Source organism: Nycticebus coucang, chromosome 4, assembly GCF_027406575.1.
Source record: "Nycticebus coucang isolate mNycCou1 chromosome 4, mNycCou1.pri, whole genome shotgun sequence".
In the NCBI taxonomy this organism is placed as follows: domain Eukaryota; kingdom Metazoa; phylum Chordata; class Mammalia; order Primates; family Lorisidae; genus Nycticebus; species Nycticebus coucang.
The window spans coordinates 71,178,466-71,206,101 of NC_069783.1; the positions used below are offsets into that span (position 1 = coordinate 71,178,466).

The 27,636-nt window shown below is 36.4% G+C and overlaps 1 protein-coding gene and 1 pseudogene across 1 annotated transcript in view; one reads left to right on the top strand and one right to left on the bottom strand.

Moving 5' to 3' along the window:
• The window catches only part of EXOC6B (exocyst complex component 6B), a 782,024-nt gene that overhangs the window by 386,740 nt on the left and 367,648 nt on the right, over positions 1-27,636 (bottom strand). Inside the window, exons 9-10 of the mRNA XM_053587825.1 lie at positions 2,079-2,162; positions 1,419-1,465 (exon numbers count right to left, since the gene is read on the bottom strand). Of these exons, the coding sequence (XP_053443800.1) occupies positions 1,419-1,465; positions 2,079-2,162 (131 nt within the window). The remainder of the gene's footprint in view (positions 1-1,418; positions 1,466-2,078; positions 2,163-27,636) is intronic.
• On the top strand, positions 2,582-26,295 carry LOC128583362 (exportin-T-like; annotated as a pseudogene).

Here is a 27,636-nt window from a genome sequence, read left to right on the forward strand (position 1 = left end):
AAAAGAAAGCACAGCTGTCAGAAATTACAGTTTGATAATTATCTGTAAGGTTTGACAAACACTAAGAGCTGCCATCAAATTCAAAGTTGATAGTTATTTTTTTCCTTTAGAAAGTTGTTTAGTGGGCGGTGCCTGTGGCTCAAAGGGGTAGGGCGCCGGCCACATGTGCCAGAGGTGGCAGGTTCAAACCCAGCCCCGGCCAGAAACTGCAAAAAAAAAAATAAAGTTGTTTAGTATCAAAATGAAATCAGATTTCTTAGACTAAGAATTATATCCATGATCATGATAACTTCTTAACAACTTCTACAGAGGTTGGAGTTAAATTTCTATTAAATGGTAGCCCTGCTATTTATCTAAAAGAGAAAAATGTATAAAGATGATAGAGGCTAATTTCACTATATTAAAAAAATCAGGCACCCAATAAAAATTGAAAAACTCATGTATTTGAAGGAGTCAAAGAAAGCTGAAATACAGATGTATTTATGAGAAACTAACACACTAAATACCAAAATAATTCCCTTTAGGTGGACTCTCATCAAAGTGTTATTAGAAAAGTATCACATAAAGATTAAAAAAAAAAGCAAACATATTTTTGAACATAACTAAATTGTTGTGGCTTTTTGTTACTATGCATTTAAAATGTAGAGTTGGCTATCTTCCCTAATTGTTTCATATTAATGAAAACAAAGCTGTATTAGGATATTTTAATAATCAATTTTAATCAAAACTATTAATTACATTGAAACAATCTAAAACTAAAAAAAAAAGAGAAAAACTTGGAGGAAGCATTCCATTTATTTCATTTTCTTTTAACTGCACAGTTATTATTTTGCAGTTAGAACAAGCTGCCTGTATTTGGGTTATATATTTGGGAACTCCTCTTCCATACCCCTATGTATACTCCAGATGAGGGTGGCAAACTATAGCCCTTTGGATAAATCTGGCCCACTGCCTGTTTTTATTAAGACTGTTTTGCTGGAACACAACCATGCTCACTTATTTACGTATTGTCTCTAGCAGCTTTTACACTACAACAACATAACTAAATAGTTGTGACAGAGACCGTATGGCCTGCTAAGCCTAAAATCCTTTACTAGCTTTTAGAAAAAAAAAAAAAAAAGCCAACTTTTGTTGATTATTTCATTCTAGCTTACAAAGAACAGAAAAACAAAACATCATGTATGATAAGATTACAATTCAATGTTTTTCTACCTTTATTCACAAAAAGTACCCTTTACCAATATAATATTGAAAGAAATGGGATATTTCTTTTAAACCATTAGAAAAAGCAAAATTAAATCTCACCTTAAGGATTTAAAAACAAAAAGAATTTCCCAAGAAAAAACTGATTTATTTTTCCAAGTTTCATAACTCTACATGTTAAAAGTATATACATTTAAATATAAATATATACCTACCCTACAATTTGATTGAAATACTTCCTATAGCCATCTAAAGTTTCATGCTGCAACAAAGCAAAGTAGAAAAAGTTATTGTTTGTTTTGTTACATTAATACAAAGTTAAAAACAGTTACTTAGGGCGGCGCCTGTGGCTCAGTGAGTGGGGCGCCGGCCCCATATGCCGAGGGTGGCGGGTTCAAACCCAGCCCCGGCCGAACTGCAACAAAAAAATAGCCGGGCGTTGTGGCGGGCGCCTGTAGTCCCAGCTACTCGGGAGGCTGAGGCAAGAGAATCGCATAAGCCCAAGAGTTAGAGGTTGCTGTGAGCCGTGTGACGCCACGGCACTCTACCGAGGGCGGTACAGTGAGACTCTGTCTCTACAAAAAAAAAAAAAAAAACAGTTACTTAATCTGTTAAGGCTAGTTTCCTAGATTATAAAGTAAATATAATAACAGTACCTACACTACAGGAGTACAATGAAGATCAAATGAGATAATACATATCTAGTACTTAGAATAATGCCTGACACATAGCATCCACACGTTTTCTCACTGCAAATCACATCCACCAAAAGTGGTCTCAGAATAACAGTAAACACACATTCTCCCTCCACCCCCAATAAAAAGATAACCAAGAAGAAAAGTGAAAATGTGAGAAAAGTGAAGGTGTAATCCTACCATGTTAGATGGAGGCTGGAGTACTAAACGGGCCTGTTTTCGCCTCTGTTTTCGGTAATAATTCTCAAATGTTTCCTGGGCACCCTGTATAACAAACAATGGAAATACGTTGACAAAATTTGACCAATTGCTGTTGTATTTCAAGGGAAAACAGAAGGTCTCAGGTCTGGAATTTGAGATAGTAACATGTTTCTTAAAATCTGCCATTTTAATGATGATAATAATTACCTTAGAAAGTATAAATAACTATAACCAGTTATTGAACCTTACTTACAAAGGATGGATACAAATATCCTTATAAGGAAACTTCCAGAACTCATCAGCACATCAAAGCTGGTTTCTGAATCAATTATCCCAAATTCACAAGAATGAAGGTAAACCAACCTTTCCATAGGTTATAATAACAGGTGAGGAAATGTTACTTAATGAACTCACAGACCACTCCAGAAGAAAAATGTTCAGAATAAAAACCAGACTTCAAATGAATCATGAGCAAAGGAATAATGGGGAGCATGCAAAAGGCAGGAACTGTAAAAAGTAAATCAGTCTTTATAATCTAACATAGGATTAAACCTCCAAAATAGAAATGACACCCTGGAAATCCTTGGTGCACAATTTTCATTTAGGATTTTTGAGCTTAACAGAGAATAAGATCTGGCTCATAAGCTCTACAGTAGGTTGAATAGCGGCCTCCCAAAATTCATGTCCTTCCCAACAATTCAGAGTGTGACCTAATTTAGAAATAGGGTCATTGTAGATATAAATAGTTAAATTCAGATGAAGTTATGCTAGTATAGGGTGGGTCCTTAATAAAATATGACCAATGTCCTTCAAAGGCAGACACAGAGATAGACACATAGGAGAATATCATATGACAACAGGACCAGAGATTGGAGAGATGCAGCTGTAAGCCCAGGAATATTAAGAATTGCTAGTCACCAGCAGCAGCTATAAAGACACAAGAAAGGAATCCATACAGAGTCTCAGAGAGAGCACTGCCCTTCTGATGCCTTGATTGTGGAATTCTAGTCTCCCAAACTGGGATAGAATACACTTCGGTTTTAAAGTGGCAAGTTTGTGGTGCTATGTTAAAGCAACTCTAGGAAACTAAAATAAGCTTGAAGTTTTAAAAATATCATGTCCTTCTTATTATTAAATTCTACTCTTAATCCAAAGCTTTTCCTGTAATAAATAACCAAGACTAGAAGGGAAATGATAAAATACCGCACGAGTAAAGAGTGCTGGTTTTGGAACCAGATGATGATATTCTAGTCATGTCTCTACCCCTTATTAGATGTATAACTGCCACAAATGATTGTATAAATTCCCTCCCACTAATTTAAGTTACAGTCTTTCACTATTTAACTTTCACTAATAGGAGTACTATGGTTTTCTCATTTGTAGAAATGCCAATCTCATATGGTTGAAATGAGGATTCAGAAGAGCTATAAACGTTTTAGAACAGACTCTTGATAAATAATAAGTACTTACACAAGTGCTTACTTAAAAAATTAATAAGAGACCAGACCCAGTGGCTCATGCCTATAATCCCAGCACTTCTGTAGGCCAAGGCAAGAAGATTGCTGGAGCCTAGGAGTTTGAGACCAGCCTAGACAACATAGTAAGTCTCAGTCTCTACAAATAAAAAAAACCTATTTTTTTTAACAGGTGTGGTAGCACACACCCATAATTCTAACTACTCGAAAGGCTGAGGTGGGAGGATTGATTGAGCCAGGAGTTCATGATTGCAGTGAGATATGATCAGAGCACTGCACAACTGTTTGGGTGACCCAGCAAGACCTGCATCTTACAAAAAAATAGAGAGGCACACACAGACAGAGGAGAACACCAGGTGAAGATACAAACAGAAGGAAGACAGTCACATTCAAAGGAGACAGAGACTGGAGTTAGCTACAAATCAAGGATTACAGAGAATCCACCAGAAGTTAGAATAGAGAGCAGGGCTCTCTCAGCACCCTAATTCTGGCCTTCTGGCCTCCCAAACTGGGAGAAATAGTAAATTTCTGTTGTTGTGAGCTAAAATTAAATACACAAATAAAAAATAAATAAGATAAAATCAATGATTAAAGTGAAAGCCCTGACCATCTGAAAAATTATGAACTTCAAGGAACAGATCATTTTCTCCTGCCTTCCAGAAAATTTGAGAAAGCTATTCAACATGATTTTTCTGTTAGATTCCTAAATTGACTCTAAATTGGGAAAGTTGACTTAAGGTACTAAATCATGTAAACACACTAGTAGCTCAGGAGTTGGCAAACATATTCTGGAAAGGGCAGGATAATAAATATACCAGGCTTGGCGGGCAACTACTCAACTCTGCTGTGGTAATGCAAAAGTACAGACAAGATATAAATTAGTAAGTGTGGCTGTGTTCTAATAAAATCTTATTTGTGGAAACTGAAACTAGAATTTCATATAATTTTTGCCTGTCATGAAATATTCTTCTTTTGATTTAAAAAATGTAAAAACCATTTTTAGTTCACAGGCCATACAGAAATAGGTAGTAGGCTAGATTTGGCCCAGAGGTCATGGTTTGTTGAACCCCCATGTAGCTTAAAAACAAAGGTTTTTAAATTCTAAAGTGATTACAACTATATACACCTGAGTTTTTCTGCCTATAAAAAGAAATTAAACATTAGGATAGCTATTTCAAAGGCTTTCTTAGTTCATAAGCTAGTAAGGAAGCAAATGATTCCACTTAATAAATAAGAAGTAGAAACTGCTATTTAGTTTGTTAAAGTTATTCCCAACTTGTCAGCATTTCATAGCATAGTGGTATTATTAAATGTTAATTACATTCTCTACACACTGAAGGGCTTTACGGTTTAATGTTAACAGCCCTAAAGGACCTTTATTGTTCTGGTGTGACATTACATATTCAACATGCTTTGAAGCCAAGAAATACTTCAGAATTTATGGAAAGCTTTCTTTCTAATTAGACCATACACACTAATTTAATTTTTTGTTATGAATGATAGAAAATATGTGAGATATTATATAAAAATCAAATTATGAACCTCTGTACTTAATTTTAAACTGGATATATCTTGCCTTTCGAAAATTCCTTCATTAGAATAAAAACAAAAGAAAAGACCAATTTATCTAGTAGGTCTGGCTTTCAGTTTACAAAAACAATTTGAATTTTCCTTAGTGGCTATTAAATAAATTCACCTTTGATTATCCTATTCCATCTGCCAAGTCTGTTAACTCAATGCTTAAAGACAGAATTGGAGAAGTAGATGTTTGACCAATCCAACTAAGTAATTGATGAAGTATCTGCCTATTCACAAATAGGTCACTAGATGAACTAGAGGGATTTCACTTCAACTTTAAGCTCTTTCAGAAAAATCACTAACATTATAGGAAAAAAAAAAAAACAAACAGTAGAAACAGCCCACATCACAAAGTCCCAAAGCTGCCGATGTTGGCATGGGTACAGTGAGAAGGGAACACTTACTATTGGTGGAACTGCCAACTAGGACAGCCTTTTTGGAAAGAAGTATGGAGAATTCTCAAAGAGCTAAAAGTAGACTTTCCATTTGATCCTGCAATCCCATTACTAGTTATCTACGGACAAGAAAACAATTTCATTTATCACAAGGACATTTGCACTCAAACGTTTATAGCAGCTCAATTCACAAATGCTAAGATGTGAAAACAAAGCAAGAGCACATCAACCCATGAATGTATTAATAAACTACGGTATCTCCAAAAAAGATGGAGACTTGACATCTTTTGTATATACCTGGATGGAGTTAAGGAACGTTTTCCTTAGTAAAGAATATCAAGAATGGAAAAGCAAACATCCTATGTACTCAATATTAATTTGAAACTAGTAGATTAACAACTATCGGCCCACATGAGAGAAAAACACAAATTCAAGTAGGGGAGAGGGAAAGGGGGAAGGAAGGCAGGAGTTCAGTAAGCTCCCACCTTATGTATACAATGTTGGGATATATGGCACACTTCCTGGGTGAAGGACTCAACTATAATTGGTATGCTACCTAACACATGCAAACAATATAGCCAATCATATTTACCCTTATATTAATAATACCAAAAAAATGTGGGAGGGAAAAAAAAAAAGCTGGCCACGCATGGTGGCTCATGCCTGTAATCCTACCACTCTGGGAGGCCAAGACAGGAGGATCATTTGAGCTCAAGAGTCTGAGACCAGCCTGAGCAAGAGCAAGACCCCGGCTCTACTAAAAATAGAAAAATTAGCCTAGCATGGCAGAGGAAGCCCGTAATCCCAGCTACTTGGGAAGCTAAGGCAGGAGGATCATTTGAACCCAGGAGTTTAATATTGCTGTAAGCTAGACTGCTAACATAGCACTCTAGCCTGGACAACAGAGTGAGACTCTGTCTTTAAAAAATAAAAACAAAACAAAAAGCTATTGAAGACATAAGCAAATAGATATAAAATAATAAGCAGGGAAGTAAAAGGGTTTTTTCCTACTTTATATCATTAGTATTACAGTGCTTCAAACATTTTGTGGTAATTCATACATACAATCTCACAGAAAAAAAAGTCACTTAATATACACTAAATATGATACAATAGGCACTAAGAATAATCCCTATCTTCACTGAATTTATAGTCAAGGGGGAAAGAATGGCAATTAAAAAAAAATTATATTCAAATGAACTACAGAATCCTATCAGTGTTATGTGTTTGTGTACGTGCGTAACGTGTGGTGGGTGGGGGAAGTATTAGAGAAAGCTTCTCAGAAAAAAATAACATTTATATTCATAATTGAAGAATGAGATAGAAGAGTAAGCCAGGTAATGAGAAAGGGAAAAAATGTTCCTAATATAAACAAAGAGTTTCAAATTTTAAAACGCATCATATCAATGAAATTCTCCATAACTAGAACTTCAGGTATAAGAACAGTGCTGATAAGAGGTGAGGTTGGAGGGCTATGTAAATTATTTTAAGATATTTGGGGCTCAGTGCCTGTGGCTCAGCGGCTAGGGCGCCAGCCACATACAACGGAGCTGGAGGGTTCAAATACAGCCCAGGCCTGACAAACAACAGTGACAACTGCAACCAAAACTAGCCAGGTGTTGTGGCGGGCGCCAGTAGTCCCAGCTACCTGGCAGGCTGAGGCAAGAGAATCACTTGAGCCCAAGAGTTGGAGATTGTTGTGAGCCGTGATGACACAGCACTCTACCAATGGCCACATAGTGAGACTGTCTCAAAAAAAAAAAAAAGCTATTTGGACTCTAACGACCATAAGCATTTCAGACATTTTGGAAGGGGCAAATTTTATTCAGAAAGATCAGCCGGAATCTTAGATATATTCAGGGGTTACAAACTGGTAATTAACCAGATATAGGTGATGAAGAATAGGAAGAAAAGAATGCTGATAAAAGTTTCTACCCTGGATAATTGGTTTGGCAGTGGTATCATTTAATGAGAGAGAAAACATAAGTAGAAGGAATAAACAATCATCTTCATTATTCACAGATTCTTATTTATAAATTTGCCCACTAACTAAAATTGATCAGCAACCCTAAAATCAATACTCATAGCTAGTGCATGGTCATACATAGACAAGCACATGGCAAAAAATTTGAGTTGCCCAATGCACATATTTCCAGCTAAGGTTAAATAAGGCAATTCTCAGCCTTTTGTTAGTTTTCATACTGTAAACAAGTATCATTTTCACAGTCTATCCAGTGCCACGTTTTTTGCATTTTTGTGCTTTTTCTTGGTGTTTTTGCTATTTAAAATGGCCTCCAATCATAGTAGTAAAGTGCTATCTGATGTTTCTAAGCTCAAGAAGTCTGTGATATGCCTTATAGAGAAAAAAACATGTAAGCTTCATTCAGGCATGAGTATAGAGTTCTTCAACATTAATAAATCAATAACATATTAAAGCATCTTTAAAAAAAAACCTCACAAATCAAAGTTACACATTAATCACTTGATAAAAATGTGACCAGAAGCTCACAGGGAATGAGCCCTGTAGTTCCCCTAGACACAATGGCTCAGTATTCACTAACTCAGTGTTTGCAGTGACATTGTAGAACATAACTACCAAGAATGATGAGAATTAACTATATTTGAGAAGACCGATGATAACTTGTAAATTGGACAGTATTTAATTGGCAATTTCCAAGTGCCAAGTGTTTGGGAACTGGCATTGCTGGATGTGCAGGTCAGAAGAAATGGCTTCCCTAATGATAATGGATTTCAGAATCAGTAGCACAGAGATAGTAATCAAAGCCCTAGGATAAAAGGAGATAGTCTAAGAAATGCCTGCAGAATGAAAGTAAAAAAGAACTTAGCACAAAAACCCTAAGGCAGCAGTGCCTGTGGCTCAAAGGAGTAGGGCACCGGTCCTATATACTGGAGGTAGCAGGTTCAAACCCAGCTCCGGCAAAAACTGCAAAAAAAAAAAAAAAAAACAAGGGACACCAGGAATAAGGAAATGTATGGCTCTTTCTTATCATTCAAATATAACTTCGAATGTCATCTACTTTGAAAAATCTCTTCTATTACCCAATTTAAAATGGAAAGTCTTACCTAATATAAACCCCTTTTAATTCTTTGTATAGTACACATCTCAATCTGATACTATGTAGTTCGTTTATTGTCTATTTTCTCTCATTAGGATGAAAGCTCCGTGAGGTCAAGTTTCTAGTTTATCACATCTATTCTTGTGTTTATAACCCTACAACAGGATGAGGCACATTCTAGGCATTCAATTTTGAATAAACAAAAGTATGAATAAAATATCAAACCATAGTTACTTGTACTGCTCCATTTCTATACTTACACTTCATCTCCTACTGCAATGACCATTTTCTTGTAATTTTTCTATATATCTCATCCTGTTATTTTTCTATATTTGTTCTCTTAAATTATTTTGTTCCTATTTCATAAAGGTAATGCCTTCTTTATACCAAATAATTTTCTAGAACTTCCTGCTGGTTCCTGTAAAAAGTAACTTTTAGGATCATGTTTCCTCTGAAATTTTAAGATGGTATTCCTTGGTCTTTTCTATTAAGTTTTCTCATATCTCATTTTATTTTATATTGTTTTGTTTCCTTAATTGCTCTATTTTAAATGAGAGGAATTCTTTCTAGACTAGTACTTTCTTTTAGGCTTGGTTTGCTTTTGGCCCATTCACCATTGATCTAGCTAATATCCTTATGGAAGCAACAACTCACAGGAGGTTGACGTATCCAAATTTAAGATTGTGCCAAAGGCAATCCACAAACTGACTCCGATGCGTAGCAAGCAACCGGCCTACTGAATTCACATGAAATATGGGCTTTCTCTTCCCACACATTTCTCAGCATTTAAAGAAGTAAACTTCTTGAAGTGGATGTAAACCAGAGTAATATTGGGTCTTCCCAGCTGTGTCCTTATAGGGCACTCTTATTTTGAGTATTCTCCAACACAGGATGAACTGTGTTGCCACCAAAAATCCCCGTATCCTTCTACCTCCTTTACCCCACACTCTGGGAACCTTAACATAGAAAATCCACATACCACAGGGGATGCTGGCTGCTACGGTCTGAATATGTCCACCAAAATTTATATGCTAAAACTTAATAACCAATATGGTAATGAGTTTGGGCCTTTAAATGATGATTAAGTGATGAAGGTGGGCCCTCATGAATGGGACTAGGGCCCTTATAAAAGATCTTAAGGGGGTATGTTAGCCCCCTCTCATCTCTTCTGCCATTTGAGAAAAAAATGTTTCTACCTTCCATTCCTTCCCTCTAGAAGATGCAGCAACAAGGTGCCATCCTAGAAGCAGAGTGCAGCATTCACCAGACAACTGAACCTATTATCACCTTGATCTTGGACTTCTCAAACTCCAAAATCATTAGAAATAAATCTCTATTGTATATAAATTAACTAATTGGTGGTAGTTTTTTATAGCAGCACAGATGGACAGAGACACTAACTGATGTATCCATAGATTCAGGATTGTATTTCAAGACAGAAGGCATAAAATAAGAGAGGGATAAAGTTGCCTTCTGACTCTTAAGGTACAGCATTTTATTTCCTTATAATAATAAAACAGAAACCAACAACTAAATTTCTCAATCCATCAATCAGCCTAACAATTAGAAAAAAAAATTACTTAAATTTAGACGAAATGCTAACTATCAAATCAGCCTTATTTGTAAGTTTCAGATTTTTATGCATCTAAAGTATTTTGAAAATGAAAGAAAGACTTAGAATCCAATCAAGGCTTTGTTTAACATTTTTTATGTTAAATATATACATGCCATCTAAAATTTAATCCAAATACTACATTCTGTACTATTATAAATAAATCCCTACCACAATTTTATTATCATTTGGTTATAAAGAAACTATATAAGAACTAAGTGTTTACAGCAAATATTATATTTTTACTTAATGCTAAAGCAAGAGAAAGAAGTACTCTTCAAGCTGTTAACCTCTTATTCACTGGGTACTTAATATGATATCACACCCTATTGTTATACTTGGGGAAGTGCATTGATGGTCAAATGCTCTAAAACCCATTGCTGTTTCCCAAAAAGTCTAATCATTAATACTAGCAATTAGATTAATTACCAGGAAATTACAAACTTCTCAGACTATGCTGGAAATAGTTCTTTTTTCTTAACCATTTGTTTATAGCTATGTTTTCTACATTGACTTTTTAAGTTATTTTTAGTTACACAAGTAAAATAGGTGACTTGCAAAAAGATTAGACAACACAAATCGGATAAACAGACAAAATAAAAGCCAATAAAGCCACTGCAAAATAACTACTGCTTACTTTTTGGTGTACTCACTTACAAGACGTTTTCCTATCCTAAATGGATAGAAATTTGATATATACTTACATATATAGGATCATATTGTATATACTCTTTCCATTGAATTTTGCATGCAAAGATACATTCTCCATCATAATTTAGCATGATCTACTTTACTCCATAATACCATTCCTTTTCTTCAAATGCGTGCTATAAATTGTCACCATACAAATGGTGGAACTAATATGGCTTTCAATAAAGGTTTAAAAATAAAAACAAAACACAAGTGATAACCTTGACTACTTCTCCATGTGTTCAAATACTAACTTGTATATAATCATAAGAAACACAAAATCTTGTATTGCTACTCAATGTGCACAAATGCATAATGGTTTTGTTTTTATCTGTAAAAGAGGTTAAAATTTACTGCTAACAAAGCTCAAAGCCAAATTTTAGCTGTGATAAGTTACAAATGCATACCAGTAATCAAGTAAGTCAGGATCATGTGATCCCAGCCTTAAGGGAAAAGAGAAACTAGTGGAAAAGAGAAAAGAGATGAAAGACTCTCTATGGATTTCTTTTTCTTTGTGAAAGGTAACAGTGTACATCATATACAAAGACACCTGGAACATTTCAAACTATTAATGAGCCCCATGCTTTTAAACATAGTGGCATCTACATTCCTAGCAATGCAGAGAAAACAAAATATTTACATTGGGACACTACTTCACATGTGTAATATGTCTACACAGCAGGCAAAAAAGGACACACTTTATGTCCTATTTATTAAATATTCATTGTGCCCTTATTTGTCTAAACAGCTCTTGAACTAGTGGGTCTTGCCTGGCAGAAATTGGTATGCAGTCCTTTGGAGAGTGGAGTGGGTCCTTCTACCCAACACAGTAACAGAAATTAACCCTTAGATTGAGAAGCAGCTAAGGACAACTACAGAAAGAACAAGGGAGAGGGACAGAAGAAGGGAAGCATACATCATTGTTCTTCCGGCTTTGCCCACAGGAAGCAATATTTTCATTAGGTCTTGGGCAAAGCCTGTAATTTCACCACCCTAAATGCAGCTGGAACTCCGTTTTAACTGTCATAGCATCCAGGTGAAGACAGGTTTATTCAGAGTTTAAAAAAAAAAAAAAAAAAACCTGAAAGGGCCATTTTAATTTGCTTCCATGTGAAAAAGGGAGTACTTTTCATAGAGCCCTATAATGATGTTCAGCGGGATATTACACTTCACCATATGGCTAATTTGCACAGCAGGCTCAAGGCAGGATTTTCTCTCATTAGAAATGCCCTAAACATCAGACTGCAGAAACATGTGTAAGGAAAAAAACCAAAATGCCCCCTATTGCTTAAATATAGAAACATTGAATTCCCACATGTAAAAACCCATTCACAGAATTCCCAAGACAAGGTCATTCAAGAGTCATAGAGATATGTGTCACAAATCCACTAATGTATATTAGGGCTTTGAAAAATGCCTAAAATTCAAGAGCCACACATTGTCAAAACACTTTGTAAAAAAACTATATATGGGGAAAGAATAATGGCTCTGATAGATAATTTATCATTAAAACTATTGTTATATCCAAATGCTCCAGTTCTTGATATCACTTAATTTGCCTACAAAATTAATCTACATAAACTTCTGACCCTTTCTGAAGAGAGCAGAAGCAGTCTGACATTCTAACAGAGCTCTGTTTATTTTTAAGATGGCCTTTATAACCTATGTTTGTCTTGGCATTTCCTCCTCCTGCTATATTCCAAGCACGAGCCATAGAAGAGCATCCCCTCCGGGGACTGACAGAGTCGGTAGGATTTAAAAAAAAAAAAAAAAAAGGAAAGAAAGAAATCTGATGTCTAATGATTATGGAGTAGTTGAGTCTGTGCTTTTGAAGAAAGTAAACATTATGATTAACAATCTTGGCCTTTGCAATTTAGCTTCCCCCTTCCACGACAGAGTGTTAATTTATTAAATATTTTAACAAAGAGTCTTTTATTATCAGATTCAATTTGGCTAGCTCCTTTCATAGCACTACCAATTACAACCAATAAAGCTTTAATTGATGACTACTTTTTATAACCTTTGACCCAAGATGATAAACAGTTGTACCTTAGAAGCAAAAGGGTAAACCTCAAAGGGAATGGTGTCTTAATCATTCTTAGCAAACCAAACTGCTTGAAATTACAACTTACCTACCTGGCTAGACAAAAAAAAAGAAGAAGAAGGAAAAAAAACTGCAGACTTCCTCTATTATTAAGGTAATTGATCAGGAAAAGATTTGAATTTCACTTTTAAGATAAGCATCACTTTTGTTAGAAAAACACCAACATGAACAATCTGCATATAACTGTGTACCTTACTGTGCTAATTATTCAAAGAATATGATTTAATTAACTTGTACATTTAATTTTAATGCATGGCATAACTTTTAAGAGAAAACAAATAAAATGCAAGTCATTTTACTAGTTATAAAGAAGTATATAATTTAAATTATTTTCCTAACCTGCCCTGAATCCAATCATTTTATTCAGTTGCCTCACATACCAGAGACTACTAGGAGTACTACATTAGTGAGCAAGGAAGTAAACCACACTACTTACCCAACAATGGAACTCCAAAACTTCTTAAAAAGAATTGAGCATCTGCACATGATAAGCAAGGAACATTACTCCTTTAATTAGAGCAGTGGTTCTCAACCTTCCTAATGCCTCCTAATGCCGTGACCCTTTAACACAGTTCCCCATGTTGTGGTGACCCCCAACCATAAAATTATTTTCGTTGCTACTTCATAACTATAATTTTGCTACTGTTATGAATCATAATGTAAACACCTCATATGCAGGATGTATTTTCATTGTTACAAAGGGGTTGCGATCCACAGGTTGAGAACCACTGAATTAGAATTAACAAAATAGGGCTTCTCTATATTTTCTCCAAAGAACTATTCCAAAGTTGGTAGTTTTTCAAAGTTACTATTCAAATGTCCAATTTCATACTTGCCAATGAGAAGAGTCTCTTCTAATCTAATGCACACCTGTCAATCTCCTAAATTGGTAAAATGGTTCACAATTAGGAAGTTTGCAGTTTCCTAAATAACTTAATCTGTTTCATGTTGTCACAATGAATAGAGCATCTGAACAATTACTGAAGAGCTAATAGGAAAGTGGCATTTAAGAATGTAAATAAAAACCATCATGTTATAGATGAAAGAGAGGAAAGATTGTAAACAGTACTCATAATGGAAATCACTGGTTTAAATGGAGGTTATGGTATAAGATTTTATACGAAAAGAATTAGGCATATGTAGCTACCATCTAAGTGACTTTCCATGCATATAAGGAAGTCAATGCCAGGAAAAGCAAAAAATACAAAGCTTGAAGTACTTTATAAACTAAAAAAGCTATACATGGTATTTTTATGATATACAATATAATGTATGTAATGGGTATTTTAAACACATACGGTTGCTCCCTGAATTTCAAAATTATATTTGCCACATATAACAGTTAAGTGAGGATTAGGGAAATTTCATATAAATAAAGCTATGCCTTTTTTCCTCATTAAGAAATTCTGTATAGGAGCTGACAAATTTGAAACCTTAGATGCACCTGTCATACTAAAATTCAGATGTTCAGAAAAATAAGCAGAATATCTAAAAACAGACAAAAAAGGACAACTATTAGGTCTATACTTGGTAAATAATGTATGAATACATGTAAGAGAAAAAAGAAACTAAAAATTAAATAAAATGTGCTTCATCACAAATTTTTATTTAAATTTTTATTATGACAGAATTATACATACACATGCAATCATAAGAAATAATAAAGACATAACACATGTGCCCTTTCCCCAGTTCCCCAATGGTAACCATCTTAGAACAATATACAATATCACAACCAGGACATTGACAGTAAAGATCCAAATTTCTAAAACTATAAGGATCCCTCAAGTTGCCTTCTCATAGCCATACCCACTGACTTCAAACCCTACTCCCTACTTAACTCCAAATAACCACTAATCTATTCTATATTTCTATGATTTTATTATTTTAAGAATATTACATAAATAGAATCTTTGGGGGATCAGCATATATCTCTGAAGATCCATTCAAGCTGTTGCTTGTATATTGCTGCATAATGTTTCCTAGTACAAATGTACCACAGATTATTTAATCACTCACTTGTTAAAGGACATTGAGGTTGTTTCCAGCTTGGGGCTAATTACAAATAAGGCTGCTATAAATATTTATATAGAGATTTTTGCCTGAACTAACTTTTCATTTCTCTGCCATAATACCTAGGAGGGCATTATATATAAAAACATGCTTGCTTTTTAAAGTAACTGCCAAACTGTTTTCCAGGGTGACTATATACCATTTTGCTATTTTACATTCCCACCACATCCTCACTAGCATTTCTCTAATGACTAACAATGTGAATTTGTTTCATATGCTTATTATGCTATCAGTATATTTGGCTTGGAAAATTGTTTCTTCGTGTCATTTGCTCATTTCCTATTTTTAGTAGGTGTTTACTTTTTACTGTTGAGATTTAAAAGTCTTTCTAGATAATATGCCTTTGTTGGGTATGTATTTGTGAACATCTTCTCCAACTCTAGCTTATCATTCTACGTTCTCACCAGGATGGGCAAAGCAAAAGTGTTCAATCTGAGGAAGTCCAATTTCTCATTTTTTTCTTTTATGGTAAGTGCTTTTGGAGTGAAGTCTAAGAACTCTACCTCTATCCCTAGATTCTGTTTCCTTAAAAGTTTTATAATTTTTATATTTTTGCATTTAAATCCATGATCCATTTTGTATACAATATGTGAGTTAGCTTGAAGTTTTTTATTCTTACTATTATTCTGGCATCATTTGTTGAACTGCTTTTTAACTCCTGTCAAATATTTTTGTTGGTCTATGTCTGTATTCTTTCCCATCAATCTATCAGTCTACGCTTCTACCAATATCACACCAATTTTGATTACTAAAGCTATATAATAAGTTTTGAAATCAAGTAGGCTGATTTCTAACACTTTACTATTCTTTTTAAAAATTGTTCTAGCTATTCGAGTTCTCTTTCCTTTCTATACAAATTTTATAATAATCTTGTCTACATCTACAAAAATCTTGCTAGAATTTTTCTTGCAATTTCATTAAATCTGTATATCAACTCAAAAAGAGTTGGTACTATATCTTTTGATCCATGAACACAGTAAGTCTCTACATTTATTTCTTTGTTGAGTTAATCCATCATCATTTTGTACTTTTTAGCATACAAAGCTTGGAGGTGGTTTTTAGATGTATAACCTATTTTTGAGCAATCATAAATAGTATTCAGTTTTTTCATTTTGATATCAACATGTTCATTGCTAGTACATAGGAATACAACTGATTTTTATAGTTTATCTTACATCCAGCCACGTTGTTGTATTCAATTATAAAAGTAGTTATACTTGGATTCTTTGTGATTTTCAGAGTAATCTTGTTATTTACAAACAAGATAGTTGTATTTCTTCCTTCCCAATTTGTATGCCCTTCATCTCCTTTCCTTGTTTATCTGCACTGATTAGAACTTTCAGTACACTATGCTGAGTAAGAGTGGTAAGATCAAATATTTCTGCTTTGCTTGTGATTTTACGAAAAAACTATTCAGTCTTTCACCCTTAAATAAGAAATTTCTTATAGGTTTAATGTGTATGTTCTCTAACCAGTTGAAGAAGTTATTGATTTTTGAAAATCATGAATGTTTTGGATTTTTGCATCAATTGATCTGAAATGTGATTTGTCTCTGAAATAGCCCTCACTTGGTCATATATTCTCCTTAAATATCACTGAAGTTTACTTAATATTTTATTTAAAAAATTTGCAACTATATTCATAAGATATTAATCTGGACTTTTCTTTTTGGTACCATTTTTGTCTGTTCGTACTATCAGGATATTACTAGATTCTAAAGTATTCTTTCCACTATTTTCTTTAAGAGATTATGTAGAATTGGTGTTAATTCTTCTATAAATATGTGGTAGAATTCTCCAGGGAAACCACCGGAGCCTGAAGATCTTAGGGGGAAGTTTATACATTATGAATTCAACTTCCATCATAGTCACCATGCTATTCAAATTAACCATTTCACCTGCACAGCAGTTCATGCATATAGTCCCAGCACTTTGGGAGGCTGAGGCAGAAGGATTGCTTAAGGCCAGGAGTTCAAGACCAGTCTGGGTAACACAGGAAGACCCTGTATCGACCCCCTGCCCCCCAAAAAAGAAAAATTAAAAAGAATTATCCATTTCATATTGAGTGACTTGTGGTTGGTTGGGTTTTTCAAAGACTTAATCAATATCTACTAAGTTGTTGAATTTGTGTGTGTAGAGTTGCTCCTAGTATTACTTTATTGTCCTTGTGATATCTGTAGTGTCTACAGTGGTATTCCTTATTTTATTCCTTACACTGATAATCTGTGTGTTTTTTCCTTCTCTTTTATCAGACATGCTACAGGTTTGTCCATTTTATAAATCTCTCAAAGAGAAAAATCTCTTTCTTTTTGATTATCTCCATTATTTTGCACTTTCAATTTCACTGATTTCTGCTTTTACCATTATTCTTATCTTCATCCTGCTTGCTTTGGGATTACTTTCCTTTTCCTTTCCTAGATTTTTTAAGATGAGAGCTAATATTATTGGTTTAAGACTGTTCTTTTTTCCAAGTATAACAACCTGAGTGCTATGACTTTCGGTCTCAATACTGCTTTAATTGCATCCTACAAATTTTCATTTTCTTTTTTTTTTTTTTTTTTAATCTCAGGGGTAACAGCTTTTGTACGAACTGCATCCAGGGTATAAGTGTACCCATCACCCAGATACTGTTCACTGTACCCATTAGGTATAATTTCACCCAACCCCTCCCTCCTCCTCTGTGGTTGATTTCTGTTGAGTCTGACATCCATCGGGGACTATGACAGCAGATTGGTTACTTCCAATTTAATATTGAATGCATGTAGTGTTTGCTTTGCCATTCTTTAGACACATCACATAAGATAATACTCTCTAGATCCGGACCTCCGGAAGAGCTGCGTCAAGACCCGTGATCAGTACCCTCCCGGACCTCTGGAAGAGCTGCACCGGGACCCACGATCGGCACCTGCCTGGACCTCTGGAAGAGCTGCGCAGGACCCGTGATTGGCACCCTCCCGGACCCGGTAAAAGCTGCATCGGGACCCACCCGGACCTCCAGAAGAGCTGTGCCAGCACCCACAATCCGCACCCTCCCGGACCCAGGTAAGAGCTGCGCAGAGACACGCTACATCACCCACCGGGCCTCCTCATGCCCTGACCAGGAACTCTATAGACAAAAGAGGACAGGAGGATAGAGCTGACAGCTAACCGTGTTGCGAATACAAGCCTGCAGGAGTAAAGACAGGGCTGGAGGCACAGGTTCTGGGAACTCAAACCAGCCCCTCTTCTGCAGAGGAATTTAGCAGGGACAAAAAAAAAACTCCCACAAGGTTGTTCTGTTCTGCCAGTAACATCAATCAAGGGCAGGGCTGGAACTGAGTTAACACCCCCCATCCTCCATCAAGCACCCGAGGTTGATAGGCCTCACCGCCCCCTGCAGGATAGAGGCAGAGATCAGCAGCCTGGCTGAGCAGATACAGACTTCCTTGTGATTTAGGCAGGTGCAAACCTCTGGAGTATCTGCTCACTGGAGACAACTGACTGGGTCACAGCCCTGCGAGGCTAGCAGTGACTGGGTGTGACAGATCTACAAGGTGGGGAAGGAGACATCAACCTTCCCAGACTAATCTATATGCTGGGTGGGTCCTCTGGACTTCACGGAGCACCGGAACAAATCATATTTGAGTTGTCACCAGACCCCTGAGTTCCAGTTGCCAGAGACCTTTTAAACTCTCCCACCTGAGACAGGTGCTGACTGAGACAATTTATTTGGACCTTTTAAACTGAGCCAATCGCCTGAGGACTATTCCAGTGGTGCCCTGGGTGTGTGGTTGTAGGAAGGTTTGATTTTCCTTTTCCAATTGTTGCCTGTGGAGGGCGGGGTGACTTAATTGCTGGTATTTCTCCACAGCTGATACTTCAACCCAGAGTAACTGTTTCACTAGTGGTGAACAGAGACCAGCTGAAAACAAGACAGAACCACTTAGCCCCACCACATCAAATAGGTCACCAATATCTCAGGCCGCAGCCCTGCACAGGTCCTCAACAAGGCTCCAGGGGAAAAAAACAAATGGTGTAAAGTAATCATGGGGCGCAATCAGCGGAAAAACTCTGGTAACATGAATAACAAGAATAGATCAACCCCCCCCCAAAAAAAAGATACGGCAGATGTAACTGAAGATCCCATTCATAAACAGCTGGCCAAGATGTTAGAAATCAAATTCAGAATTTGGATTGCAAACAAGATTAACAGAATGGAGGAAAATTTGGAATTATAAATCCGAAGAGCAATTCAAAAGTCAGAATTAGAAATTCAAGGAGAAATTCAAAAACTGTCTCAAGAATTTAATGAATTTAAAGACATAACCACCAAAGATTTTGATGCACAGAAGCAAGAATTTGCAGCCCTCAAAGATCTGAAAAGCAGAGTAGAATCCCTCAGTAACAGAGTGGAGCTGGCAGAAGAAAGGATTTCTGACATTGAAGACAAGGCATTTCAACGCTCCCAAACTCTCAAAGAAGAAGAGAAATGGACAGCAAAAACAGATCATTCTCTTAGAGAGCTCTGCCATAATTCGAAGAAGGCTAATGTCCGCCTCCTTGGAATCCCTGAAAGTGATGAAGTGGCCTCGCAAGGCACAGAGGCCCTTCTCCATGAAATTATGAAAGAAAATTTTCCAGATATGTCAAGAGATTCTGAAATCCAGATGGCAGACAGTTTCAGAACCCCAACATGTCTCAATCCGAATAAGACATCACCCAGGAATATCATAATTAACTTCACTAGTGTCAATACGAAGGAAAAAAATTCTGAAAGCAGCTAGATGCAAGAAATCTATTACTTACAAAGGGAAGAATACTAGAATGACTGCAGGTCTCTCTGCTGAAACCTTTCAAGCCAGAAGAGGGTGGTCATCGACTTTTAATCTCCTAAAGCAAAATAACTTTCAACCCTGGATCCTATACCCAGCTAAACTGAGTTTCATTTATGATGGAGAAATTGAACACTTTAATGACATTCATATGTTGAAGAAATTTGCCATAACCAAAACTGTTCTCCAGGATATTCTCAGACCTATCCTCCATAATGACCGTCCCAAACCTCTACCACAAAAATTAACTCACTCAGAAACTTTTGATCAAACTCCAACCTCCACAATGGTGAAAGGAGTAAAATTGTCCACTGGACTTTTGAAAAACTTGATACCCAAAATTTTACCAGACCTATAAATATTCTCCATTAATGTGAATGGCTTAAACTGTCCTCTAAAGAGGCACAGGTTAGCTGACTGGATACAAAAACTCAGGCTAGATATTTGATGCATACGAAAGTCACATCTTATGTTAAAAGATAAATATAGACTCAGGGTGAAAGGGTGGTCATCCATATTTCAGGCAAATGGTAATCAGAAAAAACCAGGTGTTGCAATTCTATTTGCTGTCACAATGGGCTTTAAACCAACAAAAGTAAAGAAAGATAAGAATGGTCACTACATATTTGTTAAGGGTAATACTCAATATGATGAGATTTCAAATATGAATATTTATGCACCCAACCAGAATGCACCTCATTTTATAAGAGAAACTCTAACAGACATGAGCAACTTGATTTCCTCCAGGTCCATAATAGTCAGAGATTTCAACACTCCTTTGGCAGTGCTGAATAGATCCTCGAATAAGAAGCTGAGCAAGAAAATTTTAGATTTAAACTAAACCATCCAACATTTAGATTTAGCAGACATCTACAGAACATTTCATCCCAACAAAATCGATCACATCTTAGGTCACAGGTCTAACCTCAGTAAATTTAAAGAAATAGAATTATTCCTTGTATCCTCTCAGACCACCATGGAATAAAAGTTGAACTCAGTAACAACAGGAATCTGCACACTCATACAAAAACATGGAAGTTAATTAACCTTATGCTGAATGATAGCTGGTTCAGACATGAGATTAAGAAGGAAATCGCCAAATTTTTGGAACAAAATGACAATGAAGACACGAATTATCAGAACCTCTGGGATATCACAAAGGCAATCCTAAGAGAGAAATTTATAGCACTGCAAGCCTTCCTCAAGAGAATGGAAAGAGAGGAAGTTAACAACTTAATGGGATATCTCAAGCAACTGGAAAAGGAAGGACATTCCAAACCCAAACCCAGTAGAAGAAAAGAAATAACCAAAATTAGAGCATAATTAAATGAAATTGAAAACAAAAGAATTATACAACAGATCAATAAATCAAAAAGTTGATTTTTTGAAAAGGTGAATAAAAGAGATAAAACTTTGGCTAACCTAAATAGGAACAAAAGAGTAAAATCTCTAATCTCATCAATCAGAAATGACAAAGACAAAATAACAACAGACTCCTCAGAAATTCAAAAAATCCTTAATGAATTACAATGAAATTACAGGAAACTTTCTTCTCAGAAATATGAAAATCTGAAGGAAATTGACCAATACTTGGAAGCACGTCACCTTCCAAGACTTAGCCAGAATCAAGTGGAAATGTTGAACATGCCAAATCAAGTTCTGAACTAGCATCAACCATATGAGATCTCCCTAAAAAGAAAAGCCCGGGACCAGATGGCTTCACGTCAGAATTCTACCAAACCTTTAAAGAGGAATTAGTACCTATAGTACTCAACCTGTTCCAAAAGGTAGAAAAAGAAGGAAGACTACCCAACACGTTCTATGAAGCAAACATCACCCTGATCACCAAACCAGGAAAAGGCCCAACAAGAAAAGAAAATTATAGACCAATATCACTAATGAATATAGATACAAAAATATTCAACAAGATCCTAACAAAAAGAATCCAGCAACACATCAAACAAATTATACATCATGACCAAGTCGGTTTTATCCCAGTGTCTCAAGGCTGGTTTAATATACGTAAATCCATAAGTATAATTCAGCACATAAACAAATTAAAAAACAAAGACCATACAATTCTCTCAATTGATGCAGAAAAAGCTTTTGATAATATCCAGCACCCCTTCATGATCAGAACACTTAAGAAAATTGGTACAGAAGAGACATTTCTTAAACTGATAAAGGCCATCTACGGCAAACCCATAGCCAATACTGTATTGAATGGAGTTAAACTGAAATAATTTCCACTCAGATCAGGAACCAGACAAGGCTGCCCATTGTCTCCACTGTTCTTTAACATTGTGATGGAAGTTTTAGCCACCGTAATTGGGAAGAAAAGGCGATCAAGGGTATCCATGTAGGGTCAGAAGAGATCAAACTTTCGCTCTTCGCAGTTGATATGACTGTAGATCTGGAAAACACCAGGGATTCTACTACAAAATTTTTAGAAGTGATCAAGGAATACAGAAGCATCTTGGATTACAAAATCAACATTCATAAATGGGTAGCCTTTATATATACCAACAATAGTGAAGCTGAAAAAATAGTTAAGGACTCTATTCCGTTCACAGTAGTGCCAAAGAAGATGAAATATTTGGGAGTTTATCTAACAAAAGATGTGAAAGATCTCTATAAAGAGAACTAGGAAACTCTAAGAAAAGAAATAGCTGAAAACATTAACAAATGGATAAACATACCATGCTCATGGCTGGGAAGAATCAACATTGTTAAAATGTTCATACTACTCAAAGCAATATACAATTTTAATGCAATCCCTGGCTGGCAACCTGTAGAAGACTGAAACTGAACCCACACCTTTCACCATTAACTAAGATAGATTCCCACTGGATTAAAGATTTAAACTTAAGACATGAGACTATAAAAATACTAGAAGAGAGTGCAGGGAAAACCCTTGAAGAAATCGGTCTGGGCGAGTATTTTATGAGGAGGACCCCCTGGGAAATTGAAGTATCTTCAAAAATACACAACTGGGACCTGATCAAACTAAAAAGCTTCTGCACACCCAAGAACACAGTAAGGAAAGAAAGCAGACAGCCCTCAGAATGGGAGAAGATATTTGCAGGTTATGTCTCCAACAAAGGTTTAATAACCAGAATCCACAGAGAACTCAAACGTATAAGCAAGAAAAGAACATGTGATCCCATCGCAGGCTGGGCAAGGGACTTGAAGAGAAACTTCTCTGAAGAAGACAGGCGCACGGCCTACAGACATATGAAAAAATGCTCATCATCTTTAATCATCAGAGAAATGCAAATCAAAACTACCTTAAGATACCATCTAACTCTAGTAAGATTTGCCCATATCACAAAATCCCAAGACCAGAGATGTTGGCATGGATGTGGAGAAAAGGGAACACTTCTGCACTGCTGGTGGGAATGCAAATTAATACATTCCTTTTGGAAAGATGTTTGGAGAACACTTAGAGATCTAAAAATAGACCTGCCATTCAATCCTATAATTCCTCTACTAGGTATATACCCAGAAGACCAAAAATCACATTAGAACAAAGATATTTGCACCAGAATGTTTATTGTAGCCCAATTCACAATTGCTAAGTCATGGAAAAAGCCCAAGTGCCCACCGATCCACGAATGTATTAATAAACTGTGGCATATGTATACCATGGAATATTATGCAGCCTTAAAGAAAGATAGAGACTTTACCTCTTTCATGTTTACATGGATGGAGCTGGAACATATTCTTCTTAGTAAAGTATCTCAGGAATGGAAGAAAAAGTATCCAATGTACTCAGCCCCACTATGAAACTAATTTTTGGCTTTCATATGAAAGCTATAACCCAGTTATAACCTAAGAATATGGGGAATGGGAAGAAGGAGGGAAGGTAGGGGGGAGGATGGACAGAGGGAGAGTGATAGGTGGGATTACACCTGCGGTGCATCTGACAAGGGTACATATGAAACTTAGTAAATGTAGAATATAAATGTCTTAACACAATAACTAAGAAAATGCCAGGAAGGCTATGCTAACCATTATGATGAAAATGTGTCAAACTGTTTATAAAACCAATGTATGGTGAACCATGATCGCATTAATGTACATAGCTATGATTTAATATTAATTAAAAAAGAAAGAAAGAAATATGAAAATCTGAAAAAAATCGACCAATACTTGGAAGTACACCACCTACCAAGACTTAGCCAGAACAAAGTGGAAATGTTGAACAGGTCTATATCAAGTTCTGAAATAGCATCAACTATACAAAATCTCCCTAAAAAGAAAAGCCCAGGACCAGATGGCTTAACGACAGAATTCTACCAAACCTTTAAAGAAGAACTAGTACCTATATTACTAAACCTCTTCCAAAATATAGAAAAAGAAGGAATACTACCCAACACATTCTACCAAGCAAACATCACCTTGAGCCCTAAACCAGGGAAAGGCCCAACAAGAAAAGAAAATTATAGAGCAATATCACTAATGAATATACTCAATAAGATCCTAAGAATGCTCAAAGGGCACTGCAAGCAATTGAAACGAAAGTGGCACTGATGCTGCAGCTCCTGATCCATGAGGATGACGACATTTCTTCCAACATTATTGGGTTCTGTTACGATTATCTTCATATTTTGAAATAACTCACGGTGCTCTCGGATCAGCAGAAAGCTAATGTGGACGCAATCATGTTGGCCGTTATGAAAAAATTGACTTATGATGGGGAATATAACTTTGAAAATGAGGGTGAAGATGAAGCCATGTTTGTAGAATACAGAAAACAACTGAAGCTGTTGCTGGACAGGCTGGCTCAGGTCTCCCCGGAATTGCTGCTGGTGTCTGTTGGCAGAGTGTTTAGCTCTACACTGCAGAACTGGCAGACCATGCGGTTCATGGACATGGAAGTGGTGATAAGATTGCTGTATATGTTGGCTGAAGCTCTTCCCATGTCTCACGGTGCTCATTTCTCAGGAGACGTTTCCAAAGCTAGATGTGAACGTTTGGTAACGTCAGGAGTCAGCTCCTATCAGCACACGTCTGTGACATTAGAGTTCTTTGAAACGGTTGTTAGATACGAGAAGTTTTTCACAGTCGAACCTCAACACGTTCCATGTGTACTAATGGCTTTCTTAGATCACAGAGGTCTGCGGCACTCCAGTGCAAAAGTCCAGAGCAGGACCATGTACCTGTTTTCTAGATTTGTCAAATCTCTCAATAAACAAATGAATCCTTTCATTGAAGATATTTTGAATAGAATACAAGATTTATTAGAGCTTTCTCCACCTGAGAACAGTTACCAGTCCTTGCTGAGCAGTGATGACCAGCTGTTTGTCTATGAGACAGTTGGAGTACTGATTGTCAACAGTGAATACCCAGCTGAGAGAAAGCAGGCCCTAATGAGGAATCTACTGGCCACGCTGGGAAGTTGATGCTGGCAAGAGATGAAGGAAGGCAGGCCTCTCTAGCAGAAGGTCTCAACCATGCAGTGGGGTTTGCCAGTCAAACCAGCAAAGCTTTCAGCAACAAGCAGACTGTGAAACAATGTGGCTGTTCAGAAGTTTATCTGGACTGCTTACAGACATTCTTGCCAGCCCTCAGTTGTCCCTTACAAAAGGACATTCTCAGAAGTGGAGTTCGCACTTTCCTTCATCGAATGATTATTTGCCTGGAGGAAGAAGTTCTTCCATTCATCCCATCTGCCTCAGAACACATGCTCAAAGATTGTGAAGCGAAAGACCTCCAGGAGTTCATTCCTCTTATCAACCAGATTACAGCTAAATTTAAGGTGCAGGTGTCGCCGTTCCTGCAGCAGATGTTCATGCCCCTGCTGCACACCATCTTCGAGGTGCTGCTGCGCTAGCCGAGGAGAACGACCAGTGTGTAGCACTGGAGAAGCAGATGCTGCGCCAGAGCTACTTCACCTTCCTACAGACAGTCATGGGCAGCGGGATGAGCGCCATCATTGCCAACCAGGGTGCAGAGAATGTGGAAAGAGTGCTGGTCACTGTTATCCAAGAAGCAGTTGAATATCCAGATCTAATTGCACAGAAAACGTGTTTTATCATCCTCTCAAAGTTGGTAGAACTCTGGGGAGATAAAGATGGACCAGTGGGATTTGTTGATTTTGTTTATAAGCACATCGTGCCCGTGTGTTTCCTGGAGCCTTTGAAGCAGACCTTTGACCTGGCGGATGCGCAGACAGTGCTGGCTTTATCTGAGTGTTCAGTGACACTGAAAACCATCCATCTCAGAAGGGGCCCAGAGTGTGCAGTATCTTCAACAAGAATACCTGCCCTCCTTGCAAGTAGCTCCAGAAATAATTCAGTTTTGTCAAGCGCTTCAGCAACCTGATGCGAAAGTTTTTAAAAAGTACTTAAAGGTCTTCTTCTAGAGAGCAAAGCCCTGAGGACCAGACCACCCTGTGTGCACTACCTGATCAAGAATTCCAGTTAATTATTTATAAAGAAGTGACTTTTGTGTGCCATTCTCACTGGTCTTTTTAACATTGTTTCAAGCTTATTACAGTATGTGTATTGGGATTTTTCTGTAAAATAGGTACAATTTTCCCTAAACACAGGTATGTGACAACAAGAGAAGTTGTGTGCATGCCAACTCAGATTCTTCTATATGAAAATGCTGATGAAAGAGACAGCAGTTATTCTAGTACCTTAATTTTTTTATTTCAAACTTTCAGTCAAGTCCTTTATAAGACTATAGCCGTGGAAAACTGTACTTTTTAAAAAATTGCTGAATATAAAATGTTTGAAAAATATAATTTTCCTCTATGTGTGCAAACACAAAGTATGGGGGGTACAACAATCAAAACTAATTTTTTTGTAGAAAGCCATTACATTTCTTTAAACTGTCTCAATGCCAATGTGTATTCTACAAAAGAAAATGGTTTCATAAACTAATTGATTTAAAAGTAGGTGCCGGTGTTATACACTTTTTTATAAAAAATAGAATAAATTTTATGTAGTGATATCTAAAAAAAAAAAAAAAATTATACACCATGACCTAGTGGGATTTATCCCAGGCTCTCAAGGCTGGTTCAATACACGTAAATATATAAATGTAATTCAGCACATAAACAAACTAAAAAATAAAGACCATATGATTCTCTCAATAGATGCAGGAAAAGCTTTTGATAATATATAGCACCCCTTCATGATCAGAACACTTAACAAAATTGATATAGAAGGAACATTTCTTAAACTAATAGAGGCCATCTATAGCAAACCCACAGCCAATATCGTATTGAATGGAGTTAAATTGAAATCATTTCCACTTAGATTAGGAACCAGGCAAGGTTGCCCATTGTCTCCATTGCTGTTTAACATTGTAATGGAAGTTTTAGCCATTGCAATTAGGGAAGAAAAGGCGATCAAGGGTATCCACATAGGGTCAGAAGAGATCAAACTTTCACTCTTTGCAGATGACATGATCATATGTCTGGAAAACACTAGGGATTCTACTACAAAACTTTTAGAAATGATCAAGGAATATAGCAATGTCTCAGGCTACAAAATCAACACCCATAAATCTCTAGCCTTTATATATACCAACAATAGCCAAGCCGAAAAAACAGTCCAGGACTCTATTCCTTTCACAGTAGTGCCAAAGAAGATGAAATATTTGAGAGTTTATCTAACAAAGGACGTGAAAGATCTCTATAAAGAGAACTATGAAACTTTAAGAAAAGAAATAGTTGAAGATGTTAACAGATGGAAAAACATACCATGCTCAT